The following is a 22,777-nucleotide window of genomic DNA, read 5'->3' as shown; positions in this document are numbered from 1 at the left end:
CTTTCGCCTTCTCTCAAGTCTGTCTCGGGGTTGGGGATTTAGCTCAGTGGTAGAGCGCTTGCCTAGCAAGCACAAGGCCCTGGGTTCGGTCCCCAGCTCCGGAAAAAAAACAAAACAAACAAACAAATAAAAAAAAATGATTATTAGGTTGGGGATTTAGCTCAGTGGTAGAGCACTTGCCTAGGAAGCGCAAAAGGCCCTGGGTTGGGTCCCCAGCTCGGAAAAAAAAAAAAAAAAAAAAAAAAAAAAAGTCTGTCTCATGCATCAGCAATCCTAAACATGGATGTTTAACCTATCAGTTTCCCCCCTTTGTTTGTTTTAATTATAATTATTTCTTCTTCATAGCTATTTCTTCCAACTAAGTAATACTGTCTAAACTTACTCAGTAAATATGGGGAAACAAAATATAAAATAGTCTATAGTCTCAAGAAACATAAACCTAATCGGGTGAAACATGGCTTGTGTTGCATAAGATCACAGAACAAAGCAGAAAGCCTACCCCCGAGGTTGGGGTAGGCGGCTCTGCTTACAGTCTCGGCTCTGCCACATTAGCAGAGTCTGCATGGTTAGCAAAGCAGGAATCAGCGCAGTAGATGGCAGAGAAAGGCTCTCCTTACAAACTAATCTCCTATCCAAAGGCACTAAAGCAAAAGGTCTGTGGTTACTCATTAAGGAATGGCTATTTCTACACAGGAGAACTGAAGTACAGACCTTTTTGAGCATCTTGTTCTGTTTGTGGAAGAACTCTACTTTGATGTCACCACACACAGGCAATGGCTGAGGGAATTCAAAGTACATGAACTTGTCCTCCCGCCGCGTGGGTCCTGAATTGGAGGAGTATATCTTCACCTTTAGCTGGCAGACCACAAACTGAGGATCTACATGGTTAAATACAGAGGATCATTCCACAAGAAATGTCTTCAACACACAAATTATCAGAAACTGTTTTAATGATAAAGTATCAGAAATATACACAAAATTGTAATTCTTCACACTGACTGCTTATCTAAAACAAATCAGTAGAAATAAAATAAGTAAAATAAAATCCAAGTAAGGACCTCTTCAACTTGAACCCTTAATAAAGTTCTATTACACATATGAAAATCAATTGCTACTTCATAAACAGTAATTCCAAGACTACACTCTAGCAACAAATTAATATCAAAGCTTTACATTAACATAACACAAAAGACCCATCACAACTTACTTTAGGCATAAAATAATTTAAACAATTTCCTGGGACTTTTGGGAAATGCATAAAGATGAAAAATATTAATAAGCTCTATAAGCCTAAGCCTTTATACTATAAAAATATAAAATACTGACCATCACTCTTTTCACCTCCAGTCCACAAGTTTCTGTGTGTTTGGTTGGTTTGGTTTTGGTTTTTTAAGACAGGGTTTTTCTGCTTAGCCCTGGCTGTCCTGGAACTAGGTCAGGCTGGCCTCCAACTCATGGAGATCTCCCTGCCTCTGCCTCACAAGTGCCGGCACTTTTAAAAGCACGTGCCACTGCCACCCAGCCCCACATAGTTTTTAACATTATTTTTTTAATTCCTTGAGAATTTCAGATTAAGCATTCAGTGAATTTTGATTCAATTCACTTCCTACTTCTCCCTCTTACTCTTCCTGGATACACCCCACCCCCCTAGTTTCCCCCTCAACTTCATGCATGGCCTCTGTGGTTTTGCTTTTTGAGAAACCCGCTGAGCCTAATGTGTGCCGCCCATATGCACATGGGTGTAAGAGCCCACATTTACAAAGTCACAATCATGAGAAACAGAACGAAATACCGGAGATGTCTACAGGAAATGCAGCAGGCACCAAGGGAAAACTACAACAGAAACTTTTTTCTCTCTTAAACACTGCTCTCATCAACAATTATTTGGTTCAAATCTAGGTCTGTTCTAAAATTACTGCTTAAGTATAGTTTCACAAACATCCTCATGATTTTGATTAGCAAGTCAACCAAAAGATGGTTAAAGATGTGGCAATGAAAAGAAGTTTTATTTTTAAAATGTACTCAAATTCACTTATAGCTAGAGAAAAACAGGAGACCAGTAAGTAGGTTAAAAGGGTGTGGGGCCCTTGCCAGATAGATGTCTTCTATAAACATGGGCTGGGGGATCCCCACAGAAAGACTCATTCCCCCAAATAAATATTTCTCTCAAAACAAACGAACAAACAAAACAAAAACCTAAAGGGTGTGTGTGTGTGTGTGTGTGTGTGTGTGTGTGTGTGTGTGTGTGTGTGTGTTATTTCTTTAAAGATAAAAAGTGGATTGTTATCAATGTGAACCAAGACTCAAACAATGTGCAAAGCAAGCCAATCTAAGTCATAAAAACATAATGGTTTATGCATTTAGCATATAAAGGCCCTACTGCAGCATCTCATGTAAAATAAGGTCCTCTGTAAGAGAATATGGGGTTCATGGGGTTATTCTGACATGGATTTACAAGACACTTATCATGAAACCCATCCCAAAGAGGAGAAACATTCCATCAGGAACCTGTCAATACATTTCCCTTCTTTGACTACAATTTCTAAGTGGAATGAGACACTTTATTAGGCTTTATACATAAGTGGGATGTCATATGAGACAAATGAACAAAGTGTGTTTTCAAAACTCTGGTAAAAACTATCAGGATGAAAAGCCTGATAATCTTATTACTGAATTAATCTACTAGCTCAGAATTTGGTACTACTGATTTTAGGATTTAAAAAGAAAACTGACTGTATAATTTGGATTTCATCTAAACAACACCTAAGGTATACACATACATACATACGTTGAATAATTATCATGAGCAACTGACAAGCGAATTACAAATCCACAGTTCTTAGAAGGCCCATAAAAACAAGCTGAAATAATTAGCCTGGCCACTGCTTACTGGCTGAGTGTGAACTGTGGTGCTTTGGATTAGGACAGAAGTTGAGCCATTTACACGGGGCCATACTAATAGCGGCCTGGAGGACAGTGGTGCTGAGAGTGATGTAGATTATGACAGGCTGGGGCACAGGCTTGGTAATGGAGTACTTGCCCTGTGCACAAGATTCTGGGCTCCACCCTCGGTGTGTCTTTGGGGTGGGGGTGGGAGTATTGAATGACTTTAACTTGGTATCTGTGGTGGTCTGTCAGAGAGTGGCCACCATAAGGCTCATAGATTTGAAAGCCTGGTCATCAGGGAATGGCACTACTTGAGAGAGGAGGTGTGGCCTTGCTGAAGTAGGTTTAACTTTTTTAAGGAAATATGTCTTTAAGAGGTGGACTTTGGGCTTCAAAAGATCAAGCCAGGCCCAACGTTTCTGTTTTTGCTTCCTGCAGATGTAGAGCTCTCAGCACAGTGTCTGCCTGTGCGCTGCCATGCTTTCTGCCAGGCTGATAATGGACTGATCCTCTGAAAGTCTAAGCAAGTCCCAATTAAGTGCTTCCTTTTATAAGTTGCCTGGTAATGGCATCCTTCCCTGACAATGTCCTCAGCTGTAGTGTGCAGTCATGAATAAACAGTAGCCACTGAGAAAAATGGCCTCCTGTATACCGTGAGTTCCTCACTGGGATGGAAGTCCTAACATCAAAATGCTAAGACTTCTGAGACATGGATCTGAAATGTGACTTCTGCTATGGTAACTACGTTCTGAAGAAATGACAGGACCTGGCTCTGACAAACAAGGATGAGAGCGCATTCTGACAGAGAAGCCAACAGGTCATTTCTATTTCACAGCAGCTCTTTCTCTCTTGTCACTTAGGAAAAGACAGTCAAGAAGACCAACGCTGCCAGCCCCCGCCTCTGCAGAAGACACTATACACTGCATCCTTAGTTTTATCTACCTGTTTTACGGATGTCTCCTCAACCCAACTTACCCGTCCTCTTCCTCAGTCTTCACCATTTCCTACCACAGCACACTAAAGGCTAAATTACTGCCTTGTTCCTGACGCTTCCCTCAAACAGACATGACCTGTCCTAGACCTGAGTCGACAGTCGCATCCAACAAGTATCGACCTCCTGAGAATCCAGAGCTGGAGACCGATGGTCCTCCTGTGCACTCCAGCTCTCTCTCCTCAAGCACTAGGCCACTGAGACAGAGCTGCAGCCCCACTGCAGATCTTCACGAGCACCTTTTCATTAGATTTAAAACAACTTTAAAGCCAAAGTGATAATGTTTGTATCTCCAAAAGTCAAATGCACGTTTCACCTCCATTCTATGAATCATCCACCTGAGTAAGATCAAAACGAGAACAAAATCTTTGGATACGAACAACTAAAGAAATCTCAAACAAAGCATAGTTCCTGCTCTAGCAGCATCTGCCAGGTCACATAGCTAGCTGTACTCCCCCCTCCTACATCACAGCATTCTATAAAATACAAAGCTGTCCTTAAAACATGGCTCAAGTCCCTAGGATCATTGTGACACCAATATTCCAAGTCTATTACGTGCATTTGAGATCCTGTAACAGCCAATCACATCTTCTACTTCGTGTCCTGTTCTTCGCTGTGCTTGCCTCACCTTACCCCACTGTCTGTAATATTCCTTCACGCTTAACGACAACCACACTGCACACATTCTCCAATGAGGCTTTCTTCATGAAATTAAGTTTCTTTCTAAAACCTTTTTGTGAACATAGCAGTTATAATTTATGCATATAAATGAGCTGTATTTTAATGTAACTTCAATATACAGCATTAAATCCCAGCACATAAATAGGTAACTAGAAAATTTAAAAGATTAAGAAGAATTTACTGGTCAATATTTTTTTTTCTTTTTTTTTTTTCGGAGCTGAGGACCGAACCCAGGGCCTTGCGCTTACTAGGCAAGTGCTCTACCACTGAGCTAAATCCCCAACGGTCAATATTTTTTTAAGTCTAGAAATGTAAACATAACGTTGTGTGACTAAAAGCCAAACAAAACAGTTCAACCAGACAGGCAGAGGAGAACTGACCAAAGGTTGGTACCTAGTAAGATTCCTGAGCAGAGCTTGCTGCATGACCTCCACTCAGCCAATGTCTGGCTCTTCTATCGATACCTAAACTATAGGAAGAACACGAGTTCTCATCCTTTTTCCTTCTCAATGAACCTAGTAACGTTCCTAGCCAATTGCTTCCATTAGTCCAGTGCCTTGTCCTCATGTTTTAAAAATTCTACTAATATTAATACTAATTATTATACTAATATTAATCAGTATGAAAGTTCCTTATAACTTTCCAACAAGCTATATGATTTATATTCTGATTTAGAAGCCTTTAACAAAGTTGTCTTACCCATAGGCAATCACACCTATCTGACAAAGATAGACAACTTCAAGAAATTGACTTTCTCTGTATATGATTTTAAAGAGAACAGGTTAATTTGCCTAAGTATTTCATGGAGGTGAAAGACTAAAATCACTGACAAATTACAAACATCTGTAAAATAATATCAGGGATTCTAGTAAATGACATCTCATGATACTAGGACATTATGTTGAAAATACAAATAAAATATCTTAAGTATAAGACTCGCAGGTGGCACTTAAAACGTTCAGTGTCAAAAAACTGTCACAGAAGAAAGACAGTGAGCAGCCTGGCCTTCCAGGGCTGCATAAAATCCCTCCATACATTTCCCGTACGTCCATCCCCTTCGCTAAGTAGCTGCTTTGGGTACAGTTACTGGGCTTCTTACTCCTAGAGTTCTGTAGTAAGAACGCTAGCCAAGAACAGCAGCAAAGGAGAACAAGACTGAAGTGAGGAGAATGGCTGCTAAGGTAAGAGAAATTACAAGCAGACATCCTGTCATGACTATATGCTTCAGCTTATGACAGGAGATGGCATGGCCAAGTCAGAGGCTGTTTACCCACTCTACAGTCTCTCTTTCTCTGTCCCCTTGACAGTGAGCATTTGTCCCCCTCAGTGAAGGACCTGGTCATGGCTGGAGGCGATTCTCACACTGGCCTGTTAGAGCATCCTTCAGTTATTTTCTCAGAAGAGAGACTGTGTCTAGTGGTTGCAACATGGAATATTTATCCCATAAATATAACTGACTTCAAGAACACCAAAATTTACTGGGTTAGCTCTCTTAACCCAATGAGCTGAACAACTGAACTAATTAATTCCAACTTCAGAAATATACTCCTATATAAGTTTTAACCTGGCAAATTTATTTCTAAATTTTTATGTATACATTTAGATATGGTTTTAATTTTTTTTCAGCACATAGAAGAATGAGAATTTAGATCACTTACTGCAAGTTCCGCCACTGAACATTGGAATAGTTTCAAACATCATCTTGTGAAACAACAGTGCCACTGGTCTGTAATCCAGGTGATTCTTTAACAGGTAGCTATAATAATATACATAGCGCCTCTGACTGGGAATAGTTACTCCCTGATAGACCGGGGATGGGGACAAAAGAAAAAGAGATGTCAAATTCAAAAGAAAAACGTCATTAAAGTTATTACACAACATTTTTATAACTGGGTTATTCCAAAGTTTCTGCTTAAGTGGCTAACATTCAAATCTAACTCAATATTAGAATAAGAGTAATAACAAAAGGAAAATATCAGTTATCATAAAATGTAGTTATTAAACATCTCATTTATTCAAATAGTAAACGATGCTCTGACCTATGAACCCAATAAGCAAAGGCCACTGCATATCCAAACAGCCAGCCAATGGCCTCTGTGCTACAACTACCTACACCCAGGGTTCCTCACATGGATGGATTCATTAGGCATGTAATTCTTCACAGACATGCTAACCTACTTCCTCAGCAAAAGCATATTGGAATCAGCACACTAGAGAGAAATGTGCTGCCTCTGTGCAGAAAACCAGTAGAACATGAGATTCTGACCATAGAGTCCAAAAAATAGACTATGCAACTAAATGATAGACACACTCAATAGAACTCATTAACAGAGGCACTAGGAGCACCCTTGGAGAAATTAGGGAAGCATAAAATGGCTTAGAAAATACTACAAATATCTAAAAGACATAATTCACATGACATTGAAAAGGGGAATCTAACCAGGAACGGTGTCCCACACCTGTAATCCTACCACTAGAGGGATTACACAGAGGACTGCTGTTCCAAACCAGCCCAGGGTTTATAGTTCCAGGCCAGCAAGAAATCAATCAATCTCTGCCTGCCTACCTACACACACACACACACACACACACACACACACACACACACACACACACGAGGCTGAGATGGCTCAATCAGTAAGGGGTTAGCCTGTAAGCATGAACGATGGAAAACCCATGTATATGTTTTTCTTAGTTCTTTAAATATTCCGTTAGTATTTTCGCCTACACATATGTGTCCACAGAGACCAGAAGGCATGTCATGGAACAGGAGTTATGAATGCTTGTAAGCCATTATGTGGGCACTGGGAATTAAGCTGGCCAGGTCCTCTGCAAGAGCCACAGTGCTCCGAACCGCTGAGCTATCACGCCAGCCAACCTACCCCATGCACATACACACTGTGAAAAGGCACTGTGTAACCAGACAGGTGCTTACAACATCAGCGTTCGGGAGGCCGAGAAAGGCAGGCTCTTGGTGTTCACAGGCTGGTGAGCCTGGACTTGGTGAAGTCCAGACCAATGAGAGAGACCTTGTTTGAACAAGAGGTACTGCACCAGAGGATGGACATCCAAGGAACATACGGTGGTTCCTACACCTATGTGAGGCCCAGTCTCAACAAACAGGATTGTGGAAAATGGGTATTTTGTTACATTAATATAAGAAAAAGGTATTTACAATGCTCTTTAATTTACTGAGGGCATCTAAATTTCTATTGTGCTAAGAACTCTAGATATAAGCACCCTTCTGCTGGTGAAGCAGAATGGATAAAAGCTAAAAAGTATAAAAGAAATATGATGACTAGCAAATAAATACAGGGATGTAGACTCTGGCCCCATCTTCTTCCTCTCCGTCTGTCTGTCTCTCTGCTCTACCTGTGCATCAAGTAGCAGTACACAACTTTAATCCCAGAACTCGGGGGCCGGGAGGAAGCTGGTGGATCTCTGTGCATTCCAAGCCAGGCAGGAATACAAAGAGAGACCCCATCACAAAAACAAAAACAAACCAACAAAAATGGGAAAAACACCTGAAATCGTGATTGGCAATTTAAGATTCTGGCTGAAGTGAAAACCACCTACTAAACAGTCAAGGCTTGTATTTACAATCTGACAAAATATAAACTTCAATTTGCTTCTCTTAAAAAATTAGTACAATAACATGAACCTGCTTAATAGAATCTGCATGAGGATCAAAGAGTAAATTTACTTACACAAAAGAATTTAAAATAAACAAAAGTAATATACAAATACTAAGTAACAGTTACAGAAACAATAGTTGTATAAATGTTGGAATAGATGAAATTTTATCTCTCTATATTTTTCTTTTTGTTTTTTTGAGACAGGATTCCTCTGTGTGTAGTAGCTCTGGCTGTCTTGAAACTTGCTCTGTAGACCAGGCTGGCCCCAAACTCATAAACTCACAGAGATTCCCCTGCCTCTGTCTCCTGACGGCTGGCATTAAAGGCATGCAATGCCACTGTATGGAATGTTTTCTTTTTTAAAAAGGTAGTAAAACCACACTAATTTAAAGAATTGTTACAAAATATTAATACTAAGGAGTATCCTCAATGTTTAAATTTAATGTAAAGTTCATATTAGAGCACCTTATTAATGCAACTGTAGCAAAGTTGTCACTGACAGTTATGGAGGCCACGTACAGCATAACTAAGCAAGCTAGGGGAATCAGTAGACAGGAAGTGGATGAGGACAACTGTTTTTGATGACATAAATTTCTGAATCATATTAATTTATTTCCAGACAAAAGATTAAAGAAAATTGAAGCTATATAAATAATGCACATGGTGGCACATGCCTGTGCCCAGTCCTTGGGAAGATGGGGCCCTCTGAGTTAACGCTAACCCCTGGGCCACATGATGAGACCTATCGTAAAACCTGTAAACAATTATTTAAAAGAAACCCAATGCAAGTCGATAAGAGCAGGTTGTCAAATTAATAGTTGATAATGTTCAGATGGTACATTTTCTCTTGCTCTCTAGTTTTTGGTACATACTTCACATTTATGTACAGCAACAAACAGTTCTCACCATTATAGGTTTTCTCATGCAATGGGAAGGGCATTAATTGTCACGAGCATTTATTTGCTCGTCCCTTTGAAAAGAGCTGGGTTGATAAGTAAGGAAACAATACTCAGATCAACAGCAGTTGTGGGAACAGAGCTCACAGAGCTCAGAAGCAGTGGTGATGCAGAGGGAAGCCTGCACCACACAAAGGCGGGGCTGTAGGCCGGACAGCAGCTAGGACTTAAGTGCCTGACTAAACACAAACATGCTACATCATTCATCTTTGAGTCAGCTATAAAAACCCAGATTTAACCCTACATGCCACTCAAAACACTGGCTCTGTTTCTTTTAGTCAAGTGTTTGATTTGCTAGTCCAAATAGTTCAGTTTCCTCAGTTCACTGATTAATATCTTTATTTTCTACTGGTGAATGTTCTTAATGTTATCTTTCATCAAATGGCTCAAAAATTATTTAAGAAAATGGCTTTACACTTCCATAATGACTAGAATTAAACTCTAAGCTGCAGCTCTACTCAACGCCATCAGGAACAGTTAACAGGGGCTTGTGGGAGTTGTAGTTAGTGAGTTATTAACCTAAGTAAGTGGATACTGCGAAGCATTAAGGTGCTAATCTTATTACTTTCTTCACTGTACACATATTTTACTTTGTGCCTCCTTGGAGTATATTCAAGATTTCTAACACTGTTTTCTATCTTTTTATTTTCCTTTCTGGCTTTTGCTTGACAAATTTTAATCCTTTCGGCACAGAGGTTCATAAATGCTCCGTGTCCGAGTATCTCCTGTGGTAGTGTAAAATGACATCTTTGATCAGTTGTATCAGTTTTTATTATAATACTAAAAGCCTGTCACCTGCTTTGGAATTTTACATTTTCCTATATTTTTCATTAATTCTTTTTTAAGCCTTGGCTACTTAATGCTAATTACCTTTTCTCTTTTGGTTTTTCAAGATAGAGTTTCTCTGTATAGTTGTCCTGGAACTCATAGAGGTCCTCTGCTTCCCAAGTACTGGGGATTAAAGGTGTGTCCCACCATGCCTGGCTGGCTCTTGGAAAACCAGAGTTACATGGAAGACACACATGTTTTAGATCTATAATACCACCCCCTAAGACTGGACTAGCCTAGCACCACTCAGTATGTAATGTGTTCATCTTCAATGAGTTCAGAGTCTAGATGATCTTCTACAAGGGAAATTCACAAGAACTAAAGAAATAAATAAATTTCTATTTGAGCAAACTTTCCTAGTGAACTGGAAAATATTTTCCATGTCTAAGCTCATAAATAATATGAATGTTTCAACCTAAAAAGTATTTGCTTGAAGAGGGAGATCTACATTCTGAATGACCATAATAAATCACTAGGCAGTAATTCAGTAATTCAATAAACAAAAGAACGTGGTTATTAATATTATGATAACAAACAGTAGTTATTATAGCTGCTTTCCAATATTCAAAACATATTTCTATTATTCCCATAACATTGCAAAGTATATATTACCACATATTTTATGTTTCAAGACAGGGTCTCTTTTGTACCCCAGCTGGCCTCAAAAGTGGTCATCCTACTGCTTCATCCTCCAGCCTACTTTTTTTTTTTTTTTTTGGAGCTGGGGACCGAACCCAGGGCCTTGCGCTCCTAGGCAAGCCTCTACCACTAAGCTAAATCCCCCAACCCCCCCCCTTTTTTTAATTTATTTATTGGATATTTTTTTTATTTACATTTTATTTATTTTCTTTTTTTTTTTGGAGCTGGAGACCGAACCCATGGCCTTTCACTTGCTAGGCAAGCGCTCTACCACTGAGCTAAATCCTCAACCCCCTGCTTCATCCTCCAAACAGCTTGAGGTGACCTCAATTTCCCCTGAGGGAGGGCTGGCCTCAAACATACTGCAGTATCTGATGGAGGCTTGACTCCTGCTCCTCCTGATTCTCCCTACCAAGTACTGGGATTCCCCAAGCACACTGTGGCCAGCCTTGTTGCCTCTACTTTAATAAGAGTAGGACTGCACATGGTTATCTTACACAAACCAGTATTGGACTTAAAGGAATCTGACTGGGGTGACCTGAAAACAGGGATGCTATATGATTTGAACAAAGCCATAACTTGTCTTAATTCAGTTTTTCTCTCTATGAAGAACCTCTGAAGTTTGGAATATATAATGCTTCATTTCTATGTACTCTAACTTACACAGAATCTCTGAGACAAAGGTGACACAGATCGTTTCTAGCCAACACTCTTTCCTCACCTGGATTTTCTTCAGAAACTATAATGATAGCTTTGTGGTTTGGAGGTGTTGGGCCTATTCTTCAATTCAGACACATGACTTTGTAAGAGGATTCCACTCACTAGCAAAATCATTTGGTTCAAGAGGTAGATGCAGGCTGGAGAGATGGCTCAGTGGTTAAGAGCACCAACTGCTCTTCTAGAGGCCCTGAGTTCAATTCCCAGCAACCACATGGTGGCTCCCAACCATCTGTAATGAGATCTGACATCTTCTACTGGTGTGTATGAAGACAGTAACAGTGTACTCATATACATAAAATAAATAAATCTTAAAAAAAAAAAAAAAAGTACACCCTTTAACCCAAGGAAATCAGAACCTGTTTTAGGAATTTCTAGTCAAATAGGTGTTCTTTTAACATTGCCACTAAAATAGTCAAGCACACAAGCCTTTTCCTTCTTGGGTTTCTCTGACATAAAATTGAAAAACACACACACATTCAAAACAGCAATTTTTCTTTTTGGTGTTAGTTTCTGTTTTAGGAATCAAAGAAAAGGGAAAAATTAAGTAGAACTTAGTACAGCAGGGAGAATATAAGGTTCAAAATTAGGAAGCCAGGTTTTGAGTATGACAGAGAACGACTATTACTTAGGACAGTGTGATCTTCACAGATCTTTCAAAGCATAAAATTGCACAGCTTTATGACTCTATAGATTCTAGACAGCAGATAATAGCCCAAGACAGTATGCATCAGAAGAGAACATGATAAGTGATGTCAGAAGAAAATTACACTGAGATTTCTGTTTTGTTTAACAACAGTAACTAACCAGAACTTGTTTGGTTTAAAATAAGAACTAAGCAAGACAATTTCATGATATGAAGAGATTTAAAAAATCACAGAAAAAAAAACACCCTGATAAGCAGTTATAAAAGTTCACTCCTCGCAGAAAATAATGAAATCTCTTGAAATTAAACTTAGCACTATTAATTTAGAAAAGCTGACAAACTGAGGTAGTGAGCTAATCACACACACACACACACACACACACACACACACACACACCTTTTTAATAACCAACTTGAAAGCAAAGAAAAAGAAAACTGAAATCTTTCCCCTTAAAAGTTTAATAAAAGAAAATAAACATTAAGATTATTTTACTTGCTATTACTGGAGGGTGGGGACAACAGTGACTAAGTACCGTTAGTGACAGTGCCTTTTACTCTCAAGTGTGGGAAATCAATCTAAAACCTGCACTCATGCAGACTACATATTACGGCACTGAAATCTGAGTGCATTTGCAAACAGCAAAGAACAAGTGGGAACCAACCCCAGAGGGTAATTTACAGCAGACGGGGGCAGGGCTAGGGCGGGGGTGGGGGAGGGTCCAGTCCCTTGGGATTTATCCTCAATGACTTTGGATTTGGATAATTTGCAACATTTTCATAAAGCAAAGTATCAACTATACAAGTAAATAATTCCCAGTGAAGTGGGTAACATGCTTGTTTTACTGAATAAAAGATAGGAGTCTTTGTTCCCTTGAGCAGTTACTTCACCCATGGAATATTTTTCCTTTATCGGAAGTAACAACTGTTGGACTTCTCTGCAATATTCAAAACATAAAGTATTGTTCCGACATTAAGAACAGATGCTACATTTTATGATCAGCTTGCATATCCAATCTGCACCGTGTCAACACCTGGTTATATAGTATTTTGATAAGCTAAGCAAAGTCTACAATTTTTTCACAAGAACATGCCAAGTGCCTTCTCCTTTAACATAAACAAGATGAACATTCTGTACCTGAACAACAGTTTTCTTCAGCTTCTTATGGTCTCTCCATAGTTAAAATTACAAATATAAGCAAAATAACACAGACAATTCCAGTAATATTAATCCCCTCCAAACTACAAGGCAGATTTAAGTACTAATCTCAGAAGTCCCCATTTACAATCACAAAGTATAAATCCAGATACACCAAACACAAGAAGTAGCACAAGTAACACAAGGAGGGAGTCCTGGCATCTACAAGTGCGATTCCACCCAGTACACTGGCGCACTCTGAGTAATCAGTTCCACTAAGTATAAGATGCTCCAGGAAGAATCTCTCAGTTGTATTAGAACAGCTTTACCATGCTCAGCTAACTTTCTGGTGAGGAAAGCAAGCTAAAATGTATCCACCATTTACTAGCACTCTGACCATCAGGCATGGAGCGGTGCCTTTCAGGGTTTATTTTATTGTTTATTCTTTGTTACTGTTTCCTTATGACATTTCCACATAGAGGCATCCTTGCAGTCATCCTCTGAGTCACCTCCTTCCCTCCCCTAAATAGCTCCTCTTCTGCATTTCCGTAGAGGAGCGGGTTACACTCTCCCCTTCAGTCTTCCTTTCAGACTTCCCTCCCCCAAAGGCCTTCTTTCTAGTTTGATGGTCTGTACACCTCCAATCTAGGTTCTTCTCATGAGAGAAAACAAGTTTTTTCTGATCAGGTTTGTTTTACTTAAAATAATGATTTCCAGTTCATCCTCTTCCTATAAATGCCATGGTTTTATTTTTCTTTACATTTAAAAGCTTTGAAAAAATTAAATTGTAAAAATTTTAAGGAAATGCACAGCATGGTATTTACAAGACCAGCAATCTCTCCCTGGAGAGATTTTAAGCTTAACCTGAAGATTAAACACTCCAAGATTTTAACCTGGAGAGGTATTAAACACTGATTTGTAAGAAAAGCATAAAACTGAGAAGCCTTTTAAAGTCATCAGCAATATTGACCTTTCAGGAAAGCCTGTAAAGAGGTAATATCCTCGACAGTTTCAGAATTCCTTTTGCAGAATTTGCAAGCTTGATAATACACAAAGAAATTTAACAACACGCAAGGGACTGGTCTGTACTCTAAATAAATGCTGTCATGAACTGACTGACTGACACTGTCATGAATTCTGATCACAACAGTTCACTTTTCTGGGCCTTGATATCATCTATAAAGAAGCATTTCTAGGGTAGGGATATCTTAAAGCTTTTATCTGTATCTGGTTTTCTAATGCTATTGTAACTTAAAATGCAAAAGCAACCATTTAGTAAAACACAGCTTGGTCAACAGTATCTGTTCACAAATTCTTTGCTCTTAAATAAGGATTCTCCTTTATGTCTGTGTGTAACTTATCCAAAACACTTGTCTAGGTATATTTACTCACTATGCATCAGCTAAGCACAGTAAACCCTCCTGACGTGGCTGTAAGATGCTAATTACTCCAGGAGTCTTACTCTAATGCAATGGCTAAACATGAACCGCACCATCTCTGTCTCTCCGTGTGCACAGCTCAGCATCCTCCACCTACCTCTGTCTATCACTTTCACGTGAGAAACGGGAAGAGACAGTGTCTGCTGCCAAGAACAGGTCTATGGAGGACACAGGTACTACTTTTTACCAAGTGACACTAGAGGCTTCATATTTCACTCAAATACCTCCCTTGCTATCTTTTCACTCTGGCCCTACTTTGTAACATCCCCAAGTCTTCTTGTCATTTCCACAAACACTCTCTCCTCCCTTCTGGAGGGACACAGAACTGATGCCACCAGGTTATAATGACTGGCAGGCTAACAGAAAGAGAGGCCTCACTTTCTGAGAAGGGCCCCCAGCTGTGTCTAACCTGGTCTCCTGCATTTACCCAGGACTGGAAACAGAGAAACCTACAGGAAGGTTCACATGTACCTTGAGTCTTGCTCCGACCCTTGAATAGTGAAACAGACTGCCCCAAGCAGTTTTCAGATCCCCGCATCTCAGCGCTCTCAACACACAGCTCGAAATGCTGAAGAAGTGAGGGGAGCAGGGCAGGAGGGGTGACAGCAGAGCTTCAAGAAGCCTAGACATCCCACAACCACTTGTCTCAAGTGAAAATCCTTGTCTGAACTAGCAAACAAACTTACAGAGCAAAACAAAAAGGTCATGTAATTTAACAACGATGAATCAGTCAAACAAGGGCTTAGGATGTAGCTTAATGGTACAATGTGTTCCATGTGTAAGGCCCTAGGCTCAATCCTCACCATCACAACAGTGAATGGGAGAAAGAAAAATTAAAACAAAACCAAAAAACAAACAAAACCAAAAACAGAAAAAAGTATCTGAGGTTCCTAACAGGAAATGGCTGAGAGAGTCGCAGGACTTCAGTCGAATAATCTCATCCACTTCTCCAAAGCAAACATTGCTCTCGCAAAACATAAGGCAGGCCACACTTAATAGTAATTGAATTCTTAGTGTCACCAGTACAAAGTTTCCATCAAATATATGCATGGCAATAAAAACAAATGAATAAATAGTCAGCAAATAATTTAAGATCTTTTTGAATTTTTTTTAAAAACAGTGACATTTTCTTGCCTCCGTCTCTCAAGCCTTTCCTGGATGGATGGATAGACGGACAGACGGATGGATAAATAAATAAGTAAATAAATAAATAAGTAAATTTTAAGTCCCCATGAGGAAAGAGAAACTGTGCCCGGTACTGGAAACCTAGCCAACTACCTGGGGCTAGGGAAGCCATGGATCTTGGAAGAGAACCTACAACCGCTAATTTACTAAACCAGCACAATCCATAACTATACTCTAAATGTATCTCTCTACCAACAGATAAGTGTAGTGCTTACCCTCATCAAGGAAATTTCTCTTTGTAGCACGGAGAACGTTGCAGAAAACCACAACAGTTCAAAAGGCAGGGTTGTGGAGTTCCAACTGAGACATCCACAACACAACTCCTGCACCGATGGCTCGGGGATCATTATAGAAGGGTTGGAGAGACTGTAAGAGGCAGAGGATCCGAGTTTGCTGTGCAACTGTCTACTTGGAATGTCAGAAGCTACCCCATAAAGTCTCACCAACATGACTACCAAACATGAGCTGAGTGAGGAAGACAAGAGATGTGCGAGGATGTGAGAAAGCTGACCAGGCCTCAACCCTAGATGAAAATCTGCTGGTGACCAATTGGTTATCTAACACCAAATGGTAAGCCCTAAAAACATACCACAGGTTATATTACATACATACATATATAATATACTCATAATTTACTATAGTCTCAAAAATTGTATTAAAATGTCTTACTGTAAAGAAGTTCAATAAAAATGGCTAAGAACACTCCCTGTTCCCAAGAACCCTCCATACCCTGTAGCTGCTTCTCCTACAGCTCCTCTGGTTTTTCCTGCACTAGTAAAGGTGGATGACCTCTCTGCCCTGGCCACTCACTGCCACACTGGTTAGCACAAATTACATTAGTCCTAAGAGACTATTTTCTATGGTTGTGAAAAGTTCCCCTACTGATGAACACAAGTCTCAAATTATAGCCTATGCAAGACCTGTCACAAAAAAACCTGCTGCTATGAAAAACCCAAATTCGTGAGAGCCAAGACGTTCACGATCAAGAGCTCTCGAGAGGCTTTGTAAAAGACAGGAGCAACTATGAAGCTCTTCACTGCACACAGGTCCTCTGGCCAGACAATGCTGCTCTGTTGGCTAATGCTTCACCTGAAAACTAAAAGGGACCACAGTCTTTTCCTGCCCCACAGTTAATGATCTTGAAGACAAAGAAACTAATACATGCCCATGTCTAGAGATTGTATCTGACACAGCCTACTTTAATTGGTCAAAAAACTGTGTATGTTCCACATTTCCTTCATACTTGATAAGAGTTTTCATAACTTATTTTCACCAGTACTAGGGTAAGAGCACTCTGGAGAGCAAGGATGATGAGCCAAATAAGCAAGCTTTCTACCTGTTTTTGAGCGTTGTTTAAAAGCAGTCCTCTCATAAATTTCACTACTGAACAGAACCAGCCCACATAGATACCTGCTGTTCTCAGGTAAGGAGTACTGATTTCTTAAATGGGAAAAATGAGACATGATTTGTTAGAGGTTCCTTTATACTGTTTTTAAGTCTGAGGGCAAATGGAAGCTACCAATGACAATTTATAGTTATATATAAACTACATACATGTTGAATAACAGAACATTTACACATTTCGTCAGGAGTCAGAGTTGAGGAATCTCTAGCTTAAATCTGATTTTCTAGCTCATGACTTTTTTACTGCATTAAAGATGTAATTTTTTGTGAACACCCATCAATAAATAGTCCTTTGATATCCTTATTCAAACTCAAAGAAGTTACAAAGACAGGTTTTAAAAACGGCAGGTGTAAAAGAAGTGCAGGACCCAGGACCACTGCAACCACAGACCTTAGCATGATGTGCATGGCCACCTTTAAAGAAGAGGAAGAGGAACAGAGTAGAAGAGGGGAAGACAGAAGGGGGTGGAGGCAGAAGGAAAGAGAGGAGGGGGTAGGGCACAAATAAAATTTAAGACTAGAATCAAATTCCAAAGTGTCATACTCCCCAGAGCAGCCATGTCCAACCCTTGACACTGCAAACAGATGTTGTCACTTACAACTTCTATAAAAAGATTGCAAAACAACTCAATGATTAATAAGTTTATGATCTTGTATTGGGCCACATTTACTTCTATCCTAAGCTTTTCAATTTATCTGAATATAGGCACTGTCCTTGGAGAAAAAGAAACATGCAAAGATTCTTTGTATTAAATACTTTTCAATTTCCTATCTAACAAAATGGGTCCTCTGAAAAAGCACTACAAGAATTTGCTTTTGTTTTCAATTGTACTATTGACGTGCGCCAGGCAAAACACATCGCTCGCTTTCAAGTCTTTAGTTTTCTGAATAACCAATAGCTCTTTGATTGGTCATCAGTGAGTACCCCCATTAGAAAATGATTTTATTTACCACCAAATTAAAAACCATGCTTTACTAGGTAATGGCATTCAAGTTGTCAACAAAATGCATTTTGTTTTCAAGTACACCTCTCAAATATCACGATAATTTTTATTAATATGTACTTTTATTTAATTAAACTCTATAAAGATCCAGTATAGTTAGTAGGTAAGTCTGCTAGCGTTGTCAAAATACAGCAACAGGAAGAGAAAAACTAAATGAACGGATACAAGCTTTCAAAGTGTTGGGCACATTTCTGTTTTCTGGAATGGTGGCACTATAGAGCCCTCCAGCCTCAACTCTATGGGGAGATCCTATCTCATCAAAACAAAAGGATGATTTGAAAAAATAGGTATTAGCTTAATAAATGGAGAGACGTACAAAAAAGTTCTACTAGACAAGAAAAAATGAGAGTTAGACACCTACAGCACACAGATTAGCAGCAAGAATCAACAGCACATAATCCTGTGTGCCTAGCTACCCCAGGTAGGTCTTGGATGTTCTCAGTACAGCTAAGGAAGAGGGCTGAGACTCCAGGGATGACCAATACTCTAAGTGGACAGATACAACTATGTAACCACAATAGTTACTATGTAACATTTCTCCAAGTGTCACACATGCACTGTAAGTAGAGTCAAACTTGGTCCACAGAAGAAAGAGGGTGAAAAATAAACAGCTTACCTTTTTATCTCTGGTCCTTACTTCCCCATAAAAATCTAGGGCCTCTTGTGCCTTTAAAAACTTGCCCCGATGCAATAAATATGCACAAATCATTACACCAGTCCGTCCCTTCCCAGCTTTACAGTGAATTGCTGCAACATGATTGTCGTCTTCACTTAGCCATTGGTCAAGATCTTCACAAAAGGGTTTGATAAGTTCTAGCTGTGGTGGGTTATGGTCTTCAAAAGGATACTGTGCAACTGTTGCAAAAAGATAATCCCAGTGTAAGTTAAATGTATTTAAAATATAGGTTAACTTTAAAAATATTATATGTAAACTTACTGGTGCTCAGGGAATTTTAATTTACTACTTACTAACTCTAGGTTTGAAAGACAGTCTTTTACTAATGCTTAAATATATTCATTAGACAAGAATAAACAAGCATTGTGTGCCTCAATGAGGGAGGAATCTGTACATGAAGGAAACCCGCCATAGTCTATCAGTACAGCTGAATCCAAACGGATGTCCCCCAGGCCTCTTGCCAAGTAGTAACTTCTAACAGGAGCAGTAACAGATCTTACCATCATCACCAGGCATGCTCTGAAGAGAGTATAGGTTACTAATAAAGTCAACTATGGAAAAGACTGACTTTTCTACCTAATAAAATTGCCTGGTGACTTATTTTTAAAATGGTCTCTCTCACAAATATTCTAATTGTATAGACATGGCTTGAGATTAATCACTCACAGAAAAACATTGATGTAAAGTTTACCAAATTAGGTTTCGGATCTTTTTCACATGAACTAAGAATCTAAGACATCTTTGTTCTCAACAGTCAGAGTTGAGTTTTTTAAGGCAAGGTGATATTGTCCAGAAGCAAGACTTCAGTTCTGTCATCACTACTGGTTTTTAATCTTACCAGCATCTGTTTCTACTCTACCCTATTGAGATCCTTAAATCCTGACCTGAACCCTAGGGATGTAACTCAGTTTGCAAAGTGCTTGCTTAACAGAGTCTAAGCCCTGGGCTCCTCCCTGCTTTGAGTAAACACAACTGAGGATGTGGTGCAAGTCTGTAATCCTAACACTAGGGAGGTGAAAGCAGAAGGATCAGAGGATCAATCACAAGTTCAAAGTCACCCTTAGCTAAATACTGAGTTCAAGGTCACTCTGGGACACTGAAACCCTGTCCTTAAATAAATAAATAAATAAATAAATAAATAAATAAATAAATAAATAAATATTCCTGGCAATATTACTATTATCTAATATGTAAAACACTATGACATATCCTGAAGCAAGACACCATGAAGTGGTATGCGAACAATCCACTCGAGCCGTTCCGTGACAGGAGAGCTCTGTGGTAAACAATGGCACACTATAATCACAAAGGGGCTGCAGGCCAGCTTTCCTCATCATCTGCCTGCCTGTGCTCCCAGCCTCATTTTCCCAGTGGCACATAAAACATTTAATGTACACTAAGCTAAGTGAACTTCAGCCACAGCATGCTTCCTAATGCGTGGTAGCCTAGGTCTGTCTGTCTATCCCCACAAAAGAAACACTCTCTGGAAACTGTTCTCATTTAGTCCTTAGTGCTGCACAGTTCTGAGCACAGTTCAACAGAACTGGCATTCTGGTGTGGCTGCTTTATACTTCCCTAACTTTATGTCATCTATGCAGTAGTTAAAATGCTTCTGCTCTCTTCCGATCAATAAAGCCCCTCCTATTCTAATTTAGGCTAGGGACCTCTGCTGGTTCTCAATCTATTCTGTGATTTAGTTTTCCTGACAATTGATAGGTCCTAAAGAACAACTCTAAAATTAAATTCACTTTTAAAACTGCCAAAGGCCATTCTTCAGATTTTCATCTCAATAATCTTGATAATTATCACAGGCAGTAAAAGTCAGCCTCTCAGTCTTTAGCAGCACAGTATACAATGGTCATGTTTATACATACCTCTGCAGTTAAATTTGGCGGTGTCATAATGTCTCTCAGCACATCTACAAGAAAATTTAAATGTGGCATAAAGTTACCTTTCACACTTGGAAGAAAGAGTATCAATATCACCAACATTTATCTACCCTCTCTACCATGCCAGGCACTGTGAGGTGTTTTTTTTCAGTCACTGTTTCGGTTAACGTCAAGAACACTGAAGTAGGTACTGTTATCATTCTTATCTTATAATTAAGGAGACCGAAGCTTAATAGAAGGTTAAATGCATGCAGGCAATCTGTGTGCTTATATTTGTTCACACAATTTGTGACAACATACAACACTGCAAATTCAACTGCACTGACCCTGTAGATACTTTGGAGGAAGACTGTACATGGCTAGAATATATTTTTATTTCACAAATACCTATAAATATCTACTCTCAATATTATCTTTACCTGGCAGATGATCACATACAATCTTAAACCATTATTTAAAAAGCACATGCTAAAAACAGAGAAAAAGAACAAAGAACAACTGAATGATACTAATTTACTTATTAACACAATGCTTACTAAAAATTGTAAATCAGACCTTTACTCTTTTATACACAAATGTCACCATTTCCAATGATCTCTCAGAGTAAAAATTTTAATATCAGATCACAATAAAACAACTAAAACCCATTGACAGTAAACTACTGACACCACAAGACAAACACTTCGCTTTTCAATAACACTAAGCATTGCTAAGTTATGCTACTATGCAATGACGGGTTAGGAAATAAATAAAGAGGTATCCTACATATTAGTGGGTCAGAAACATCCTGGTGACTCCAATTACTAACGAAATCAGACATTTAAGCATCATTAAAACAAGCTGGGAGTGTTGCCACAGACTGTAATCCTAGCACTTCAGAAGAATTACCAGGGAAGATTGGATCTTTAAGATTAGCTTTTGCTATTTATTGAGTCCTAGGCCAGCCTGGGATACATAACAAGACCCAGTCACAAAAGGAAGGACGGAAGGACGGAAGGACGGAAGGAAGGAAGGAAGGAAGGAAGGAAGGAAGGAAGGAAGGAGAAGGAAGGAAGGAAAAAGAAAATTACTGAAAATAAAAGTTAGTATTTTAAAACAAAGTTCCATTACTCCTTAGCCCACACACCAAACCCCAAAGTTATAAATATATAATCTCAACTCAACCAGAACCAATCTGAGGTTGCTTAACCAACACACCTGTTAAGTATTAACTGATCCACCACAGTAGGTACTTAGATAACACAGAGGATATGGGTTTGTTTTGTTTTGTTTTAAAACTAAATTTTCTAGGTGCCAAAATAAAACTGATCCAAGACTTCTAAATAAATAGTTGTGGGCCTGCACTGTGCATCTGAAATCTGCACAAACTCCTGGACTAGATTTCAAAACTCAGTTCACATGAATATCATACAAAAACTACAGCCCATTGGACCAGACCTGAGGTAAATCGACTTTTGACTTTTGTATACACACAAACACACACACACACACACACACACAACACACACACACACACACACACACACCCCTTTTTATTGCTAAATAATCTTGTATGTGCTTCCCTAGCAATGAGACAGGAAGAACAAAACTGACACATCCACAAAAAAGGACGTTTATATTCTCTTTTCTCCCTCCTCTTAGTTTTCTCTGAGTCAGGATCTCATATACCCAAGACTGGCTTTGAGCCCCCTCCCTTCTTCCACCTCCAAGTGCTTGAACTCCAAACACAGGTTGGGTGTGGTCTTCTGAGCAGTACAGTGGTGAAGAGCCCATGGTGGAGCAGTCAGGAATCATGGATCCACTCAGGAAATGAGGGGAAGCTCATACCCTCAGAAACTGGTCATGACAGTTTACCAGAATACAACCGTTGGTTTCCTACACATCAGTTTTTTTAATTTGTTAAATTTTCTGGTTGTCTTGTTTGGGGTCTAGGGTCAGGAGAACAAACTGCCTAGCATGGGTGAGGTGAGGTGAGGTGGGGTGGGGTGGGGTGGGGTGGGGGGGGGGGAGGGGAGGGAGGGAGGGAGGGAGGGAGGGAGGGGAGGAGAGGGAGGAGGGGAGGGAGG

At 39.5% G+C, this 22,777-nt stretch overlaps 1 protein-coding gene across 1 annotated transcript in view; it reads right to left on the bottom strand.

Annotated features, from left to right (window-relative positions):
* Pten (phosphatase and tensin homolog) overlaps positions 1-22,777 on the bottom strand; it is a gene marked incomplete at its 5' end in the record, with an annotated part of 71,352 nt that overhangs the window by 10,362 nt on the left and 38,213 nt on the right. Inside the window, 4 exons of the mRNA XM_032891811.1 lie at positions 712-878; positions 6,217-6,358; positions 18,763-19,001; positions 20,697-20,740. Coding sequence (XP_032747702.1) covers positions 712-878; positions 6,217-6,358; positions 18,763-19,001; positions 20,697-20,740 — 592 coding nt within the window. The remainder of the gene's footprint in view (positions 1-711; positions 879-6,216; positions 6,359-18,762; positions 19,002-20,696; positions 20,741-22,777) is intronic.

This window comes from Rattus rattus, chromosome 2 (assembly GCF_011064425.1).
Source record: "Rattus rattus isolate New Zealand chromosome 2, Rrattus_CSIRO_v1, whole genome shotgun sequence".
NCBI classification, from domain to species: Eukaryota; Metazoa; Chordata; class Mammalia; order Rodentia; family Muridae; genus Rattus; species Rattus rattus.
This window is presented reverse-complemented; position numbering and strand designations above follow the sequence as displayed.